The sequence below is a fragment of the Bos grunniens genome, chromosome 22 (assembly GCF_055505025.1).
Source record: "Bos grunniens cultivar Pamir isolate PY7600 chromosome 22, Bosgru_T2T1.0, whole genome shotgun sequence".
Classification (NCBI taxonomy): Eukaryota; Metazoa; Chordata; class Mammalia; order Artiodactyla; family Bovidae; genus Bos; species Bos grunniens.
In genome coordinates this window covers 51,765,678-51,784,904 of record NC_141186.1, presented here as the reverse complement: position 1 = coordinate 51,784,904, position 19,227 = coordinate 51,765,678, and the positions used below count along the sequence as shown (strand labels likewise).

General features: G+C 47.5%; 1 protein-coding gene across 9 annotated transcripts in view; it reads right to left on the bottom strand.

Annotated features, from left to right (window-relative positions):
• Positions 1-137: 137 nt before the first annotated feature.
• Positions 138-19,227, bottom strand: part of SHISA5 (shisa family member 5) — a 30,641-nt gene continuing 11,551 nt past the window's right edge. For 4 of the 9 annotated variants that reach the window (XM_086368176.1, XM_086368178.1, XM_086368173.1 and 1 more), the window contains exons 3-6: positions 6,827-6,877; positions 1,621-1,736; positions 1,297-1,473; positions 138-1,218 (exon numbers count right to left, since the gene is read on the bottom strand). In XM_086368176.1, the coding sequence (XP_086224302.1) occupies positions 1,139-1,218; positions 1,297-1,473; positions 1,621-1,736; positions 6,827-6,877 (424 nt within the window). In that variant the 3' untranslated portion in view covers positions 138-1,138. Of the gene's footprint in view, positions 1,219-1,296; positions 1,474-1,620; positions 1,810-3,142; positions 3,224-6,826; positions 6,878-19,227 lie in introns of those variants that run through there. The other 5 variants (XM_086368179.1, XM_086368180.1, XM_086368181.1 and 2 more) reach the window with 4 other exon arrangements.

The window sequence follows — 19,227 nt, the reverse complement described above, 5'->3', positions numbered from 1 at the left end:
TCTCCCTACCTGGACGGGGTCAGACTTCTGAGTTCAAGAGAAGTAGGAGACCGTGAACTTCCAATACTGGATGGAAATGATAGCTAGCCTCACCCCCAATCCCAGCAGCCAGGGCTACAATGAAAGGAGGCAACAGCTCGAAACATCTGCATTTATTACAAACAAGGGTGCAGACCCGAGACTCCAAACACATTATGAGGTCCTGACCTACGACAGTAAGACACGGACAGAGGGGTGGGGAACATCGAGGTATGTGTCTAGGTCACAGGAGCCCCCTCAGGGTCCCCTCCACCTTTGGTCCAGACGACACCTTGGCCCAGGTGTCCCTGTTGCCAGGACACACCTAGGCCTGGGGTCCAGCAGCCGGGTAGCCTGTGAGGCTGGTGATGGGGAAGCAGGGACTCAGAGTCCCTCTCCTCTCTGGGGAAGTCTCCCTCTAGGACCCAACGGTTTCAGCCTCACAGCAACCATTACACACATTTTGGAACAGAAAACAGGTAAAATATTAAGCTAACAGTAAAATTAAAACACTGCAGGGAGGACACCTGAGTGGACAAGTGGTCAGAGGCTGCCCTGTCCACCTGTGAAAGGGGCCAGGGCCAACCGGGGCAACCAGAACCGTGGGTAAGTGTGGGCCTCCAGGTGGTCCCAGGAAGGGTGCAAGAAGGGTCCAGGGAGGGTGGGGCTCCACCTGAGGCGTTCAGATACTCAGGAGGCCACCCACTCGCCCGCACCGTGGGTCTGGTGCTTCAGAGACAAAGCTGGGGACAAGCCCTGGCCTCATGCCACGGCTAGGCATGCCACAGAAACCGGAAGACAGTGCATCCTGCCCACACAAAAGCTGTGCTGTCCTAGTATGACAAGCACCCCTGCTCCAGCCCCAGGTCTCCCTGGGGTGGCTGGAAAAGAACCGTTCTTTGGGGTTCCGGGAAGCATAATCTCAAGTGAGGAGGGGAACACAACATGGTCCCGGCAACTCTGACATGGACTGCTTCCCACACCCCTCGTCGCCATCACCAGAAGCCTCATGTACAAACGGGACACACACACACCACGCCCGGGGAGAGAGGCCCACACCCGCACACCCATTCACACACGCAGGACAGATCAGCTGGTAGCCAGAGATGCCAGGGCGTGCTCAGGGGACTGCCTTCGGGGGCTCCATGTAGGCCGGATTATAAGGAGGCTGGCTGGCAGCGTAGGGCAGGGCTGCACCTCCTGGAAACAGAGGACACCAATTAGCTGGGGCCACGGCCGCAGGGGGTCACGCATGGCGGAGTCGGCAGGCATACTCACCAGCCATCGTCTCGTGGTAGGCAGGGGGGCCCATGGGCTGGGTCGGGTAGGGTGCTGTTGGCATCCCCGGCTGGGGGACCACGGAGTGGTAGCCCTGGTACGTTGGTCCAGGGTAGCTGGGCGGTTGCAAGTAAGGGGTGTGGGTCACCGTGGTGGCCATGGTGGTGGTCACAACCGCTGCAAAGAGAGCCCCAGTCAGGACCGCCGAGCTGGCCACCCTCCCTCCAGCTCAGGCCAGTCAGGGCCCCGATAAACCCACCGCCACCACCCGGGGTCTGCACCTGTCGCCAAGGGGTCACCGTGGGGCAGAGGGGAGATGCTCACGTTGCGGGCGCCGGCACATCTTGTACAAACAGCAGCAGGAGCAGGTGCAGCAGACAATGACGGTGACCACAGCGATCACAAAGAGGGTCACCCCGATGGCGATCACTGTGCCGAACCTGACAGAAAGCCAGTCAGCGCTCCAGTGGCCGAGACTCCACACTCCCACTGCTGGCAGCATGGGTTCGATCCCTAGTCAGGGAACGAAGATCCCACATGCCGTGCACGGCCAAAAGAAAAGAACCTAAATAAAGCCAGTCAAGATCCAGGGCCTCTCGCCCCCACCCAGGACCAGCAGTCCACACCACACCCACTCCCAGACGGCACCTCTCTAGCTGGAGGAGACTGGGCAACACAGATAAAGCCACTTCTGGGGCGTGGAGCTTGAACCTGTTTCACCCTCAAGTATATGGGGTTGATCTTGGCTGCCCCCGGGATGCCCCTCAGGAGCTTGGGAGACAGCTCTTCAGGTGTCTTCCCCCATACACACATCTTGTCCACCTCCAACGAGCCAGCAGCACATGCACACCCCGTATCCACCACCAGCCAGGCCTTGGGTGGCTTGAATCCAAAACTCAGACGTGGGCGCAACAGACCAACTCATGGCCTCTGGGAGCTCACAGACCATTACAGGAGGCAAGGGTTGAAGGGAAAATGACTCAGGAAGCACAGGTAATGAATCACAGGGAGAAGTTTCCAGGAGTGGGGAGAGGCCAGTGTGGCCAGGACGGCGGGGAGTGGTACAGCTGCAGGCCCCCGGGGTGACGGCGAGCCTGCGGCGTGCCCAGCACCATGCCAGGTGTCACACACCCTCACTCCAACCCGAGGGGCAGGCAGGGGGGTCAACCAAGAGCCAAGCGAGAGGAGGCCTCCCTGCCCACTCGGGCTTAACCCTCAGCAAGGCCCAGGCCTGAGTGGAGAGTCTGCCACCTGAGAAGACTGGCCCTGGGCGGTAAGTCCACCAAAGCCGACTCTCAAGGGCAGCCGCAGCCCCCTGCTGTCCTCCCCTGTTCCCAGAGGCCAAGCAGTATTCCTTCCAGTAAAAGGGAACTGCACCAACCAGCTGTTCCATTAAAGCATGGAAGGGGCTTGGTGAGCTGTGAGCTATAGGCTCCCCTGCCCCTGAGGCCTGGGGGAAGGTCGAGGGGAAGGTCCCCACCCCCCACCCCGCTTCCCCACCCTGGGTGGAGGGTCTTCCATCTCACAGGCCAGCTGACATCACAGCTTTGGGATGGACTAAGGACAGACCCTCCCGCCCCAGACTCAAAATACCCAATCGCATTCATAAAACAGGAGCCACTGGCCACTGTGCGGCCCAGACCAAGGCCCCAAGACAGGAACAGTGGGAGTCAGGAGGTGCCGCCTGTGCGCGCACGGGCGCACACACACACACACACACACACACAGGAGCACGATGAATGACACATGACTGCAGGGCCGCCACCACCAATCTCTAATCTCTCTCTCCCACTCTCTTCCTCTCTTTTGTCTCTATCTCTGACACAGCACTGGCACAGAAGCTCACCCCATGTTAGTCTCTGCCTTCACTCAGGGGCCTCCTGCACCCCGGGGGCTTCCCCATTCCATCCCGAGGTCACTCAGTTTCAATCTCCTCCCCTTCCAGGAAAAGTAAAGCGAATCTCCTGGGCCCTCCCTAGCCCTGACGTCAGAAGCTGGAAGGACAGAGCCTCTTAAAGACACAGTGCGGTGGATGCCCCAGCTGCACTCCCAACTGGTGCCAGGATGGGGGAGGGAAGAGCTCCCGGAGTTGCCTCCCCACCCCATTGTCCATGGGGTCCCCAACCACACTCCTGCTCTGCCTGGCTCAGCCCAGCAGCCCCGTTCCAGCCGTCCACTCAGTGGGTACCTTCAGCCATCTGAGCCCACCAGCAGATCCAGAGCCTGCTGGCTACTCCCCTCACCTCCTCTTCTCCCACCAGTGCATGCTGGAGGTCTCAAATCTGAACCTACCTACCCAAGTCCCCTTGGCCAGCCTGTCACATCTGATCTTGTCGCTCCTGCTCAAGAGACTAGTATGGCTCCTGGGATCATGCAGGAATTTGCTTTATAATTTCTTTGTAAACTCTGTGTAACGTGTGTGTATCTGTACTTCTCTCTTTCTCTGGACTTCCCTGGTGAATCAGATGGTAAAAAATCTGCCTGCAATGCAGGAGACCCGGGTTTGATCCCTGGGTCAGGAAGATCCCCTGGAGGAGGGTATGGCAACCCACTCCGGTATTCTTGCCTGGAGAATCCCATGGACAGAACAGCCTGGTGGGCTACAGTCCACAGGGTCACAAAGAGTCGGACACAACTGAGTGACTAAAATAACAACTAGTAGTGTGATAAGAGGGGAAAATCTAGCATTTGTCCCATCAGAGAGTAACACAACAAAGCACACGTCAATCTCTAAGTAAAAGTCTAAATAAAGGGCTTTCCTGGTGGCTCGGTGGTAAAGAATCTGCCTGCTGATGCAGGAGACACAGGTTGGATCCCTGCTCTAGGAAGACCCCACATGCCCTGGAGCAACTAAGCCCGTGCTCCACAACTACTGAGCCTGTGCTCTGGAGCCCGGGAGCCACCACTGAAGCCCCTTCGCCCCAGAGCCCGTGCTCCACCACAGGAGAAGTCACTGCAGTGAGAACCCCACGTCCCGCAACTAGAGAGTAGCCCGAGCATCAGCGAAGACCAGGCACAGCCAAAAATAAATAAATAAAATTAATCTTTTTAAAAAAGTCTAAATAAAATAAAACTCCCTGTGTGGCTGGGGGGACTCCCACCCTCCCTCCTGTATGATCCAGCCACATCACCCTCCTTTCAGCTTTTTTTTCCGGCTGTGCCATGTAGCATGTGGGATCTTAGTTTCCCGACAGGGACTGAACCTGTGCCCCCTGCAGTGGACGCACAGTCTTCACCACTAGGCCACCGGGAAGTCCTCCTGTTAGCTTCTGGAAGCACTGTGTGCTCCGTCTTCCCTCAGGGCCTTCATACAGGCAGTTCTTCCTACAAAACCACCCCGTTGGCTCTTCCCATTCCTATACAATTCATTCTTGGTCACTTTTCACATCTCAGATCAAAACATCACTGCCTCTAGGACACCGCCCCTGACCATGCAGAAAAGGTCAGACTCCTTGATAAACGCTCTTACAGAATCAACTGTCTGTCTACTTCAGTTTATCAACACACACTCCTTTGGATTGTGTGAGCACTGGATTACCGTGCATCTTGCCTCCAGCCTATGGATTCACGGAGGCACAGACTGCAACCAGCCCTGGATCATTACTGTGTCTCCAATTCCTGGCCGAGACAGTGGGTGCTCAGGAAGTACCTGACAAGTGAATCAAGTCACTCAGGGATCCCGTGGGCAGCATCGAGTAGGACAGCAAGGCCTGATGCCCTGAGGAACAGCAATATATGAGGGGTGACTGCAGGGTGGGGCAGGGATCCGTGGCCCCAACAAAGCCACCATATGAACAGAATCACACCTCCGAAGCCTGAGGCTACCCCCCAGAGGTCAAGTTCAGAAGGCGAGAGTTGGCCTAGGAAGGAAGGGACAGAAGGGCAGGGGAGGAAGAGCCCAGGCAAGGAGCTTGCAGCAGGGCTGAACGGGATGGTCCCTAGGAGGCCAAAGACCCCCATTGTCCCAGAAGTGAAAGGGCTGTCTCTGGAGCTGGAAACCAGCATTCCCACCACCACACTGGCCAGGCAGCACATGGCCGTGACCCAGTGGGTATAAGAACTGCGGGAAGGGTGCTGTGAGGGCCAAGAACTAACACAGGCTGGCCATGCCCATTCCTCAGCTACCAGACCTCCCTGCCTTCCTGGTGTATTGTCACGGCAAAGATGGCACAGAGGGTCAGCAGTGACCAGCCTGGGGCCCTCAGCCAGAGTTTCCACCGCTCGGGTGCTTCAAAACACGCCATTCCTGCTGGATGATCCTGTGAGTGAAAGGAGCTGGGAAGGGACAATGACATCAGGACCCAAAAGGACCGTGATGGGGAACCAAGAAAGCTCAGGGGTCAGGGGACCTCGAGGAGGGCAGGGAGGGTGCCCCCGAGCTGCCCCCAGGAACCCACATCTCCTCTGCTCCCTGGGGACCTTGTTCTGCGATGTGGAATCCACGTTTCTCACAAAGTACCCAGTGCTCATTCACCAACCACGCCACCTTACTCTTTCCTGCCCTTCTCTGAACCCTCTCTCTCAGCACCTCCTACAGCCATTCTTCAAATGTCACCGATCCTCAACACACTCAATCCCACCCAAACCCAAGCCCTTCATGCGAACCCCATTCGTTCTCTGTCCTGGATCCACCCCGGCCCCTCCCCCAGCCGCTCCCGGCTAGCAGGCAGCCTCCCTCTGGCAAGACCAGGAGACCATGGCTGCCTCCCACATGGCCCGCCACGCCCGCCCCACCCGTTCCTATCGTCCTCCAGGAAGTGGTGGTCTTCATCGGAAACGCCATTCAGACGCTGCCCCGACCCCTCCCTGGTGCCCCCCCAGGAAGAGGCCCACACTGGCTGGATGTCAGACCGTGAGATGACATGGTGCACTATCCGCTATCGTAGCACCTTTACCACACCCGTACCCCCCATCACTATGCCCCCAGCACCACCACTGCCCCCTCACCACCACCACAGCCACCATTACGCCAACACCTCCCTGCCACTGTCCCCCATCGCCACATCACGACCTACTATCATACATCTGCCTGTCACCCCACTACACGCCACCACAGTGCCCATTACCATCAACCTCTCCACCATCAACACGCACGCCTGCCCCAGTACCACACAGCCACCATCATTCATCACCACTCTATCCCACCACCACTGTGCCATCACCACCCACTCAGCCTTGTAGCCAACACCTCTTCCCTGCTGCCACCACCTGATCACTATCACCTTTTGCCACTATCGCCCCCATCACGGTCACCCCCTTCCCATCACTTACACCTACAGCCCACACCATCACCAAGGTCAATGTGAACCTCCACCCTCAGCGTTTCAGCTGTCAACCAGTCACCCCAATCCCCAGCACAATGATGAAGACGACTTCCCAACACAAGAATCAAAGCTCCTGGAGCTCAGACATGGCGACAGCTTCTCCGGGGCCATACCCCAAGGACTCTGTGCCACCCCAGTCCCCGCAGCCCTCTTGAGCCCCCCATCACCTCTGCCAGGAAGATGTACCGAAACTGCAGGTTACGTACCTGGCCATGGGGTCACTGTCGAAGCTGGAGTCGAACTCGTCAGTGAGGATACTGCAAACAGGAAATCTCACAATTAACCACCTGCACCCCACCCAGCACACCAGTAACAAACACAACCTTAGCACACACACAGAACATGCACGAAAGCCAACCCCACAATGGGCCAGAAAGGTGGGGCCCTGGTGGCCTCCAGAGGCCAGATATCACACATACCAGGGTTTCAGGCTACAAAGCCACACATCCTTCTAAAGCACACAAGGGACATTCTCTAGGAGAGACCACCCAGGCGGCTCAGACAGTAAAGAATCCACCCTGCAATCCAGGAGACCTGGGTTCAATCCCTGGGTCGGGAATATCCCCTGGAGAAGGAAATGGCAACCCACTCCAGTATTCTTGCCTGGAGAACCCCCATGGACAGAGGAGCCTGGTGGGCTACAGTCCATGGGGTCGCAAAGAGTCAGACACGACTGAGTAACTAAACACTAACACATATGAGGCCACAAAACCAGCCTCAAGATCTGAAAAGGTACCTATCGTACAAATTATCTTCTCCAACTACAATGGAATGAACTTATAAATCAGTAACAAAAGACCCACGTCAGAAAGTTAAAAACAAAATGCTAAAAACAAAAACTGTCATACCTTGAGAAACCAACATATTACAATAGAAGAGCTGTAGCTTAAATAAGAAATCAGAGAGGATATTGAGAAATCTGTAAAACCAAATGAAAATAAAAACACCACTGGTCAAAACGGGTGAAACACAGCTAAAGAATTCTTAGAAGGAAATGTAGAGCTTCGATAGTGATATGGTAGGAAGCCAAAGACGACAGGAAAAATGTAATAGAACAGACTCCCAAAATAAGGAAGGAATTAATAAAGATAAGTGCAAAAGTCAAAGAGAATAGTAGCCACAGAAAATAACAGAGAAGATGAACAGAACCAAAGCTGGTGGACCTCTGGCCAGACTAATGAAGAAAAGGAGAAAAGATGCAAGAAGACAAAAATACAGAATGAAAAGAGGTAAGATGAAGAAGCTCTATACAGTCAACAAAAACAAGACCAGGAGCTGACTGTGGCTCAGACCATGAACTCCTTATTACCAAATTCAGACTTAAATGGAAGAAAGTAGGGAAAACCACTAGACCATTCAGGTATGACCTAAATCAAATCCCTTATGATTATACAGTGGAAGTGAGAAATAGATTTAAGGGCCTAGATCTGATAGATAGAGTGCCTGATGAACTATGGAATGAGGTTCGTGACACTGTACAGGAAACGGGGATCAAGACCATCCCCATGGAAAAGAAATGCAAAAAAGCAAAATGGCTGTCTGGGGAGGCCTTACAAGTAGCTGTGAAAAGAAAAGAAGTGAACAGGAAAGGAGAAAAGGAAAGATATAAGCATCTGAATGCAGAGTTCCAAAGAATAGCAAGAAGAGATAAGAAAGGCTTCCTCAGTGATCAATGCAAAGAAATAGAGGAAAACAACAGAATGGGAAAGACTAGAGATCTCTTCAAGAAAATTAGAGATACCAAGGAACATTTCATGCAAAGACGGGCTCGATAAAGGACAGAAATGGTATGGACCTAACAAAAGCAGAAGATATTAAGAAGAGATGGCAAGAATACACAGAAGAACTGTACAAAAAAGATCTTCACGACCCAGATAATCACGATGGTGTAATCACTGACCTAGAGCCAGACATCCTGGAATGTGAAGTCAAGTGGGCCTTAGAAAGCATCACTATGAACAAAGCTAGTGGAGGTGATGGAATTCCAGTTGAGCTATTTCAAATCCTGAAAGATGATGCTGCGAAAGTGCTGCACTCAATATGCCAGCAAATTTGGAAAACTCAGCAGTGGCCACAGGACTGGAAAAGGTCAGTTTTCATTCCAATCCCAAAGAAAGGCAATGCCAAAGAATGCTCAAACTACCGCACAATTGCACTCATCTCACACGCTAGTAAAGTAATGCTCAAAATTCTCCAAGCCAGGCTTCAGCAATACATGAACCGTGAACTTCCTGATGTTCAAGCTGGTTTTAGAAAAGGCAGAGGAACCAGAGACCAAATTGCCAACATCCGCTGGATCATGGAAAAAGCAAGAGAGTTCCAGAAAAACATCTATTTCTGCTTTATTGACTGTGCCAAAGCCTTTGACTGTGTGGATCACAATAAACTGTGGAAAATTCTTCAAGAGATGGGAATACCAGACCACCTGACCTGCCTCTTGAGAAATTTGTATGCAGGTCAGGAAGCCACAGTTAGAACAGGACATGGAACAACAGACTGGTTCCAAATAGGAAAAGGAGTACGTCAAGGCTGTATATTGTCACCCTGCTTATTTAACTTATATGCAGAGTACATCAAGAGAAACGGTGGGCTGGAAGAAACACAAGCTGGAATCAAGATTGCTGGGAGAAATATCAATAACCTCAGATATGCAGATGACACCACCCTTATGGCAGAAAGTGAAGAGGAACTAAAACGCCTCTTGATGAAAGTGAAAGTGGAGAGTGAAAAAGTTGGCTTAAAGCTCAACATTCAGAAAACGAAGATCATGGCATCCAGTCCCATCACTTCATGGGAAGTAGATGGGGAAACAGTGGAAATAGTGTCAGACTTTATTTTTGGGGGCTCCAAAATCACTGCAGATGGTGACTACAGCCATGAAATTAAAAGACGCTTACTCCTTGGAAGGAAAGTTATGACCAACCTAGAGAGCATATTCAAAAGCAGAGACATTACTTTGCCAACTAAGGTCCGTCTAGTGAAGGCTATGGTTTTTCCTGTGGTCATGTATGGATGTGAGTTGGACTGTGAAGAAAGCTGTCGAAGAATTGATGCTTTTGAACTGTGGTGTTGGAGAAGACTCTTGAGAGTCCCTTGGACTGCAAGGAGATCCAACCAGTCCATTCTGAAGGAGATAAGCCCTGGGATTTCTTTGGAAGGAATGATGCTAAAGCTGAAACTCCAGTACTTTGGCCACCTCATGCAAAGAGTTGACTCACTGGAAAAGACTCTGATGCTGGGAGGGATTGAGGGCAGGAGGAGAAGTGGACAACAGAGGATGAGATGGCTGGATGGCATCACTGACTCGATAGATGTGAGTTTGAGTGAACTCCGGGAGTTGATGTTGGACAGGGAGGCCTGGCGTGCTGCGATTCATGGTGTTGCAAAGAGTTGGACACAACTGAGCGACTGAACTGAACTGAAATAGCTATAAGTACCACAGAGCTTTTAAAAAAAGGGAACTGGAAGTTCCCTGGCGGTCCAGTGGCTAGGACCTGGCATTTCCACTGCTGTGGCCCAAGGTTCAATCCTTCATAGAGGAACTAAGATCCTGCAAGCTGTGTGACGCAGCATCCCACCCCCCCAAAAAATAATAGTAACTTTGAACTGAACAAACCACCTGCAAAAAAATCATTTGGGAAACAAGTGAAGGCAACTGAAGACTAGTATTAAAAGCTATTAAATAAACTGTGGTAATTGTGCCAAGCGTATTCCAGATATACGACCGTATTTCTTTTTAAAGGACTCACTTGGGACTTCCCTGGTGGTCCAGTGGTTAAGCATCTGCCTGGCAATGCACAGGACATGGGTTTGATCCTGGGCGGGGAACTAGGATCCCATATGCCGTGGTGAGCAACTAAGCCTGAGTACACACGGCAACTACAGAGCCCACACACCCGACAAAAGATCATGCATGATGGAACTAAACCCAAATAAATAATTATTTAAAAAATAATCATAATAAAGGACTCACTTGTACTGATAAAAAAACTAACATTTAAGGAGACATTTTCATGTCTTGGATTGATTTTAAAAGACCCAGGAAACAAAAGTAGTGGAAGGTAGGTGGAACATTAGCAGCAGAGTATTGCTAACCAGGGGGGCAAGCAATGCGTATATGGGGTTATTAATCTCTTTGCTTTTGTATGTATTTGAAAATTCTCAAAAAAAAAAAAATTTGAGAAACAAACAGAAAAATTCAAGAGAATTAGGCATAACTATATCCTCAATTTGAAGGACAAGTAAAGCAAAGGAAAAAATATTTTCAAAAAAATCAGTGTGCAGGCTTTGGCCAGCAATAACAGAGTAAAGCACACCAAGCTGAGATAAGGCGGGCAGGAGCGGAGTGGGAAGAAACTTCCATGGAGGTGGGCCTGGCATTTAAAGCCTCCTTTCTCCTAGGGGCACCAGCCTGTTTCAGAAGGGCAATACTCTAGGCAAGAAGACTGGTGCGGGTTGCCATTTCCTACTCTTGGGGATCTTCCTGGGATTGCACTCTCATCTCCTGCAGGGGCAGGTAGATTCTCCTTTTTCTTTTTTGTTTTTAAAACAAAACTATTTTATTGAGGTCTAGCCTACTTACAGTTTAAATTCGTTTAATTACTAATTCAAATTTTATTTTAAATGCCTTTAAGATAATTTTATATTTTAGATAATAAATCAAGACTTTTCTCTGTTCCATATAAATTCTGTATCTAGCCGAAAGTTTCACATGTTTACTCATTCTATTCTGCCTTTCTTTTGTTGTTTTTTTTTTTTTTTCAGTTTGTTTAATTGGAGGCTAATCACTTTATAATATTGTGGTGGTTTTTGCCATATATTGACATGAATCAGTGGCAGGAAGATCCTTAACCACCGAGGTCCTGAACAGCAAGGAGAAACTCAGCAAGGAGCTCAGCTTCTACTCGCCTCAGTCTCTGCAATCAGGCCAAGATGACCTTAGAGTGCTCGTGTCCCTGGCAAAAGCAGTTATCAGTCCTTCCTGGAGGAAGTCCTGAGCTCCAAATGGCTATAATTCATTCTGCAAATACAATGTCTGGCACACAACTGATGATTTCCAGGAACACGAGAACATTAGACAACAAGAAACAACGGGACCGCCAGTAGAAATATCCACAGGTGTCCACACACTGCCGTTCTCAGACTCTGACCTGTGTTCAAGGAGATCAGAGGAAAAAAGATGCAGCAGTTTAGGAGAATGGCAAACAAAAATGAAACAAATAAAAATTCTAGAACTAAAAAATCATGCAAAAATCAGTAAGTTATTAGACATATAATATAATCAATATAATCGATCAACTAGAAGACAAACCCAAACAAATATATACACACTAAAGCCTAGAGACATAAAAGGATGGTAAATGTACATACGGAAGACAGTAGGTGAAATATGGAAAACAGCTGTAGAAAAGGTCTTCAGTTCAGTTCAGTTCAGTCGCTCAGTCGTGTCCAACTCTTTGCAACACCATGAATCGCACGCAGCACGCCAGGCCTCCCTGTCCATCACCAACTCCCAGAGTTCACTCAGACTCACATCCATCAAGTCAGTGATGCCATCCAGCCATCTCATCCTCTGTCATCCCCTTCTCCTCCTGCCCCCAATCCCTCCCAACATCAGAGTCTTTTCCAATGAGTCAACTCTTCGCATGAGGTCGACAAAGTACTGGAGTTTCAGCTCTAGCATCACTCCTTCCAAAAGAACACCCAGGACTGATATTTAGAATGGACTGGTTGGATCTCCTTGCAGTCCAAGGGACTCTCAAAGAAAAGGTCTTACATATGTGTAATTAAAGTCCCAGAGGAAGAAATGTGAGAATGGAGTAAAAGCAATCTTTAAAAAGAGGCATGCTATTAAAATTATTTTTTTCCTAGCAAAAATGATAAAACAAAAAAAAAATAATGGCTGCAAATTTTCCAAAACTGGCAGAAAACAAACAAAAAAACCAAGCCAGATTTCAGAAATATCTTAAGTCCCAAGCAGCAAAAATTCAAAGAAAAACACACCTAGGTACATTACAGTAAAACGTAAAAACCAAACATGAAGAGAAAAAACTTGAAAATTAGAGAAAAGACATGCTACTGGCAAAGAAGCAATAATAAAACCATTATCTGATTTCTCAACAGAAACAACAGATGTTAGAAGACAATGGAATGAAAGCTTCAAAATGCTGAACTTTGCTGAAACTTATACCTTCCAACCTATTAATCCATACCAGGAAAAAATCCTTTAAGAAGGAATGTAAAACAAAGACATTTTCAAACAAACAAAAGCCAAAAAAATTTGACACCAGTCTACCTGTATGAAAGGTAGAAGGAACAGGTCTCAGATGAAACTTAAACACGAAGGAAGAGAAAATAAATATACTGATAAAGGCAAAAAAGACAACTAAAATACTGTCTTTGGGAAATGCAAATCAAAACCACAATGACATATCGCCTCACACCAATCCAGACAGCTATCATCAAAAGAACACAAATAAAAAACGTTGGCAAGGATACGGAGAAAAGGGAACTCTTTGGCCCTATTGCTGGGAATGGGTGTAGCCACTGTGGTAAACAGTATGGAGGTTTCTCACAAAATTAAAAATAGGGAAATCCCTGGCAGTCTAGAGGCTACGACTCTGGGCTCTAACTGCCAAGGGCTGGGCTTCGACCCCCAGTTGGGGAACTAAGATCTTGCATGCTACTCGGCATAGTCAAAACAAAAGAACAAAAACCCTGAAAAGAGAACTAACATATGACCCAGCAGTTTCACTCCTTGGTATACATCAGAAAAAAAACCACTAATTTAAAAAGATGCATGCAAAAAAAAATTAAAATAAAATAAAAAGATGCATGCACCCCAATGTTCACAGCAGCATTATTTACAATTGCTAAGGTACAGAAGCAACCAGTGTCCATCCACAGATGAATGGATGAAGATGTGGTATGTGCATACATGTGTGTGTGCACACATTCATGTACACAATGGAATACTATTCAGCCATAAAAGAATGCAATTTTGCCATTTACAGTACCATGGATGGACTTGACAGCATTATGCTAAGTGAGATAAGTCAGTCAATACTGTAGGATATCACTTATATGTGGAATCTAAAAATACAACAAACTAGTGAATACAGCTAGTAACTGGCAACCCACTCCAGTATTCTTGCCTGCAGAATCCCAGGGACAGAGGAGCCTAGTAGGCTGCTGTCTATGGGGTCGCAGACAGTCGGATATGACTGAAGCGACTTAGCAGCAGCAGCAGCAGTGAATACAGCAAAAGAGAAGCAGACTCACATATACAAAGAACAAAGTAGTAGTTACCAGTGGGGAGACGGGAGAGGGGCACCACAGGGGTGGCAGTGTGGGAGTACAAACTATTGGATGTAAGATAGGCTCAAGGTTGTATTGTACAACATGGCGAATATAGCCAATATTTTGTAATAACTATAATGGAAAGTAACCTTTAAAAATTGTATAAAATTTTTTTAGATAACCCTGAAAAAAATTCTACATTTCTCTAAAGAAGACATACAGATAGCCAAAAAGCACATGAAAAGATGTTCAACATCATAGGGAAATGCAAATCAAAACTACAAAGTCTCGCCTCACACCAGTCAGAATGGGCATCATTGAAAGGTCTAGCAACTTCCTGGTGTTCCAGGAGTTGAGTGCAGGCTTCCACGGGAGAGGGCACGGGTTCTGTCCCTGGGTAGGGAAGTTCCACGTGCCGTGTAGTACGGCCAAAAACAACATGGAATTAATAATGCGGGGGACTTTCTTGACGGTCTAGGGCTGAGGGCTCTGCATTTCCACTGCAGGGGCACAGGTTCAATCTGGTCAGGAAAGTAAGATCTCACACGCCCCATGGCCAAAAAAATAGTCTACCAACAATAAATGTTGGAGAGGGTATGGCGAAAAGGGAACCCTCCTACACTGTTGATGGGAATGTAAATTGGGACAATCACTATGGAGAACAGTATGGAGGTTCCTTAAAAAAATAAAAACAGAACTACTCTAAGATCCAGCAATCCCACTCCTGGGTATATATCTGGAAGAAACCATAATTCGAAAAAATACACGGACCCCAATGCTCACTGCAGGACTATTTATAATATCAAGACATGGCAACAACCTGAACCAACTTATATACAAAACAGACTCGCAGATTTCAAAAACAAACTTATGGTTACCAAAGGGGAAATCAGGGTGGGAAGAACAAATCGGGAGCTTGAAATGACATATACACATTACTACATATCAAATAGATAACCAAAAAGGACCTACTGTTCAGCACACGCAACTCTACTCAATATTCTGTAATACCCCACATGGGTAAAGAATCTGGAAAAGAAGGTACATATGGATATGTATAACTGAATCACTTTGCTGAATACCTGCAACTAACACAACATTGTAAATCAACTATAATCTAAATAAATTTTAAAAAGAAAGAAAGGGAATAAAATACTGTCTTTGGGGTTTATAGTATTACAAGAGATAAAGGGAGTATCAGACATAATAAAATGAGCAATTCATCAGAAAGTAGAAACAATCCTAGATACGTATGCACCTAATAACAAAGTATTAGACCTCATGAAGCGAATACTGATAGAACTAAAAGAATAAACATATCTGTAATCTCTTGGTAATCAACAACACAAGAATAACAAAACCCAATAAGGATAAAAAAGATCTAAACACTATTATCAACAACTTGACCTAACTGACACTTATAAAGAGTACACTTAACAACTGCAGGGAGAAGGCAATGGCACCCTACTCCAGTACTCTTGCCTGGAAAATCCTATGGATGGAGGAGCCTGGTAGGCTGCAGTCCATGGGATCGCTAAGAGTCGGACACGACTAAGCAACTTCACTTTCACTTTTCACTTGCATGCATTGGAGAAGGAAATGGCAACCCACTCCAGTGTTCTTGCCTGGAGAATCCCAGGGACAGGGGAGCCTGGTGGGCTGCCGTCTATGGGGTCGCACAGAGTCGGACATGACTGAAGTGACTTAGCAGTAGCAGTAACAACTGCAAAATATATCTGAAACACTCACCAAGGTATAGGATATTCTAAGCCATAAAATGAGTCTCAATAAATTTCAAAAGACTGAAATCTTTTTTAAAAAGTTTTTTTTTTTTTTTTGAAAGGTAGTATCAGTACCATTTTATTTAGTGTTGTAGGAAGTTTTTAGGTTACTTCTCAAAAACAAAAGCAAAGAAATTAAAAATTCCCAAAATAACAAGGCAGGAGATAAGAATTCTACAATCCAGAAATGCTGGGTGAGCTTTCAATCAGAGGGAGGAAGAGGTCACGTCAGTAGCTCACACAATAGATACTGAGAAAACCACAGGGTTGAGATTGGTGTAGAAATTAGAGGGTAAGCTCTCTGCCCTCCCCGCAACGGCAACAGATCCTTCAGCCTTGAGGGACCATTCACCAGTGAATGGGTCTAAAAGAGAAAGGGCATGAGGAGTGAAGATCGCGCCTAATTTTACAAGTTGCCTCTGGCCTTCAGTCTGGCAGGTGGCTAAGAGTAGTGGACCCTCCCCACTCCGTGCCCTTCTGAGCCCCCACTGTCAGCTGAGCTGGAAACCACACACTTGTGCCAGTGACTGCCCACACACCCTCCACTCTGGGTCAATGGCTGTTCGTGTGGCGAAGGGCAGACTTTCTTGCTCTTCCATCCTGCTACCTGGGGAGGCTGACCCACAGGAAATAAAAGGGGTGGGCAGGACATCTGTCAAAGCCCAACGACAGAGATGATATGAAACAACTGGGCAAAGGATTGACTTTTTTTTCCCAGATGCTGACCTCCAGTGGAAGTTCATCACAAGCTGTTTGGTATTTCACTGGATGCTTCCCTGAAGTACTGACTGGTCTTCTGGGGGTGGGGGTGGGCAGCCAGGCAGGGCCAAGAAAGAGCTGCTCCTGCTTCTGCAGGGCATAGCCTCCTCCAAGGACCCATCAGTTCAGTGTGCATTCTCAGCAGCCAGAGGCTAAACCAGACTCTGCTGGTGCACACAGCTGGGTGTAAGCCCTCAGACCCATACCGGCTGCAGGAACTCCAGCCCTCCAGTCCACCTGCCCCTGTGAACAGCCCAGAGCTGACTCCAGCTTTCCCAACTGAGTGCTCCCTCACAGTAGAGTCCTCAAGGACAGGTGTTAACCGGCATCCTTGAGAGGCGCAGGAATGCTACCCGTGGAATTCTGTTCCAGCAGCTGGTAGAAACCAGACACTCTTGAAGTTGATTGTCCTTCATTCTCCAGAGTTCTCGAGTGGCATCTCAGAGCAGAGGAATTCGCTCTCTTAAACACGGACCGGGACCCATCCCCGAGGTCCTAGCAGCAGATCTCCCACAACGAAAAGCTTTCGGGAAGAACTCGGGTCTCCACGTGAGCTCTTCTCAGGAGAAACCACTCAGCGCCCCTGCCACCCAGTACACAGGGGTAATCACAGTCCAAGTACACTGACATCAAGTACAAAACATTGCGTATCAAATATACACACGTATATCTCCAGAGTTCAAGCAAACATCCAGTTCTCTTTATAGGGATGTAAATAAATCTCGTAGCGCTACAAAAATACAAGTCGTCTGAGAGGTTTACAGTGGTCCCCAGAATGAAGGAGGGTATTAAATAAAACAGCTATCGATAATTAAAAGTGAATCAGTTCAATCAAGTTACAGTATCATCCTTCAGATTAAAGTGCTCTCGTATTAACTAATGTGGCAGCAGACGTGATCCTGAGAAGGAATCCCACTGCCAGTCATCTTGCCTCTTAACTTCAACACAAGAATGAACACAGAGAGATCTGTGTTTATAACTGCTCTCTCCTCAAGCCCTACCCACGCCCTTGGCCTATGACATTCTCTCCCGAGGAGAGATGTTGGGATTTGATGAGATTCTGTCTCAACTGGAACAACAACAAAAAAAGAGTAATATAGAAAACATTCTCATATTGGGTTACTAACAATGAAATTACCTGAAGAGTCTGAGTTGTTTAGTTGCTAAGTCATGTCCGACTCTTTGTGACCCCGTGGACTGTAGCTCATCAGGCTCCTCTGTCCATGGGATTCTTTAGGCAAGAACACTGGAGTGGGCTGCCATTTCCTTCTCCAAAAAAGTTTTCATTTATATGGCCACGTCAGGTCCTGGTTGTAGCACACAGGCTTAGTCACCCCGCAACGTGGGGGATCTTAGTTCCCCAAGCAGGGATCAAGGCCGCAACCCCTGTATTGGAAGGCGGATTCTTAACCACTGGACCACCAGGGAAGTTCCAAAAAACCAAAATCTTAAAAGAAAACAACACAATGAGATATTACTACCCAGCCACCAAAACTACAGAAATTGAACCTTTCTAGGAATCAGCAATAATCTGTATCTTATTGCCTGGTGCCCCGGTGGCTCAGTGGTAAAGAATCCGCCTGCCAACTCAGGAGACGCAGTTTCGATCCCTGGGTTGGAAAGATCTCCTGGAGAAGGAAATGGAAACCTATTCCAGTATTCTTGCCTGGAGAATCCCACGGACAGAGGACTGACGGGCTACTGTCCGTGGGGTCGCAAAGAGACAGACATGACTTGGCAACTAAACAGTATCTTAACTAAAGTGTTAAATATGAGAAGTATACATTTATTAAAACTTGATTCAAATGAAGCATTTATGTACTTATACCTCAATTTTTAAAGAAACATTTACAATACCAAGTTTGGAGAGGGTGTGGGGCAAATCTGATGCTCTCATCTGGCTGGTGGGAGTGTAAATGGTAACAAGTGCTGGATGTTTCTGTCAAAACTGGACACATGCCCCTAGTGCCTCAGGATTTCCACTCCTAGATATTTTCCCACAAGAAAGATATTCCTTCTAAAAGGCACCAGAGATTTATAAAAGAAGGTTCTTAGCATCACTATCAAAACAGCAGAAACCAGGAACTCCCAGCGGTTAGGACTCCATGCTTTCACTGCCAAGGACTTGGGTTCAATCCCTGGTTGGAAACTATGATTCCACAAGCCACACTGAGCTGCCAAACAGGAAAAGAAAAAATGAATAAATGAAAGAAAACCTACATACTTGGACAGATATGCTATGCTGATGGACTGGAAAACTCAAGTAAAAAGTCAATTCTACAAAAACAGTATAAATCAATGCAATCTAAGCTGGTTTTCTTGAGAAGCTGATTCTAAAATTTATATGGAAATACAAAAGACTAAAAATAACTAAGACAATATTGAAGAATATCAAAGCATAATATAAAGACACAGTAATTATAAGTCTGCTTTAGCCCAAGGATAGTCAACATAATGTAATAGAGAGCCTAGAGACATCTACACATGTGGATACTCAATCTGTAGCAAACCTGTCATTGTAGAGTGAGAGAACTATCATTTTCTGAGACACTATAGTATAAATGTTGCTTGGACAATCAGAGAAAGTATCTTTATAAAATTCACCGAAAAATTCTTCTTCACTGAAAATTTCATGATGTGTCAGTTTTGGAAATTTCACAGTAATAACTTTGTGTTTATAATATACACAGGTTGGAACAAAAACAAAGCAAAATGTGAATGGTAACAACAGTCCTAAGTCACATAATAAACCCTTGGTCAATTTTAAG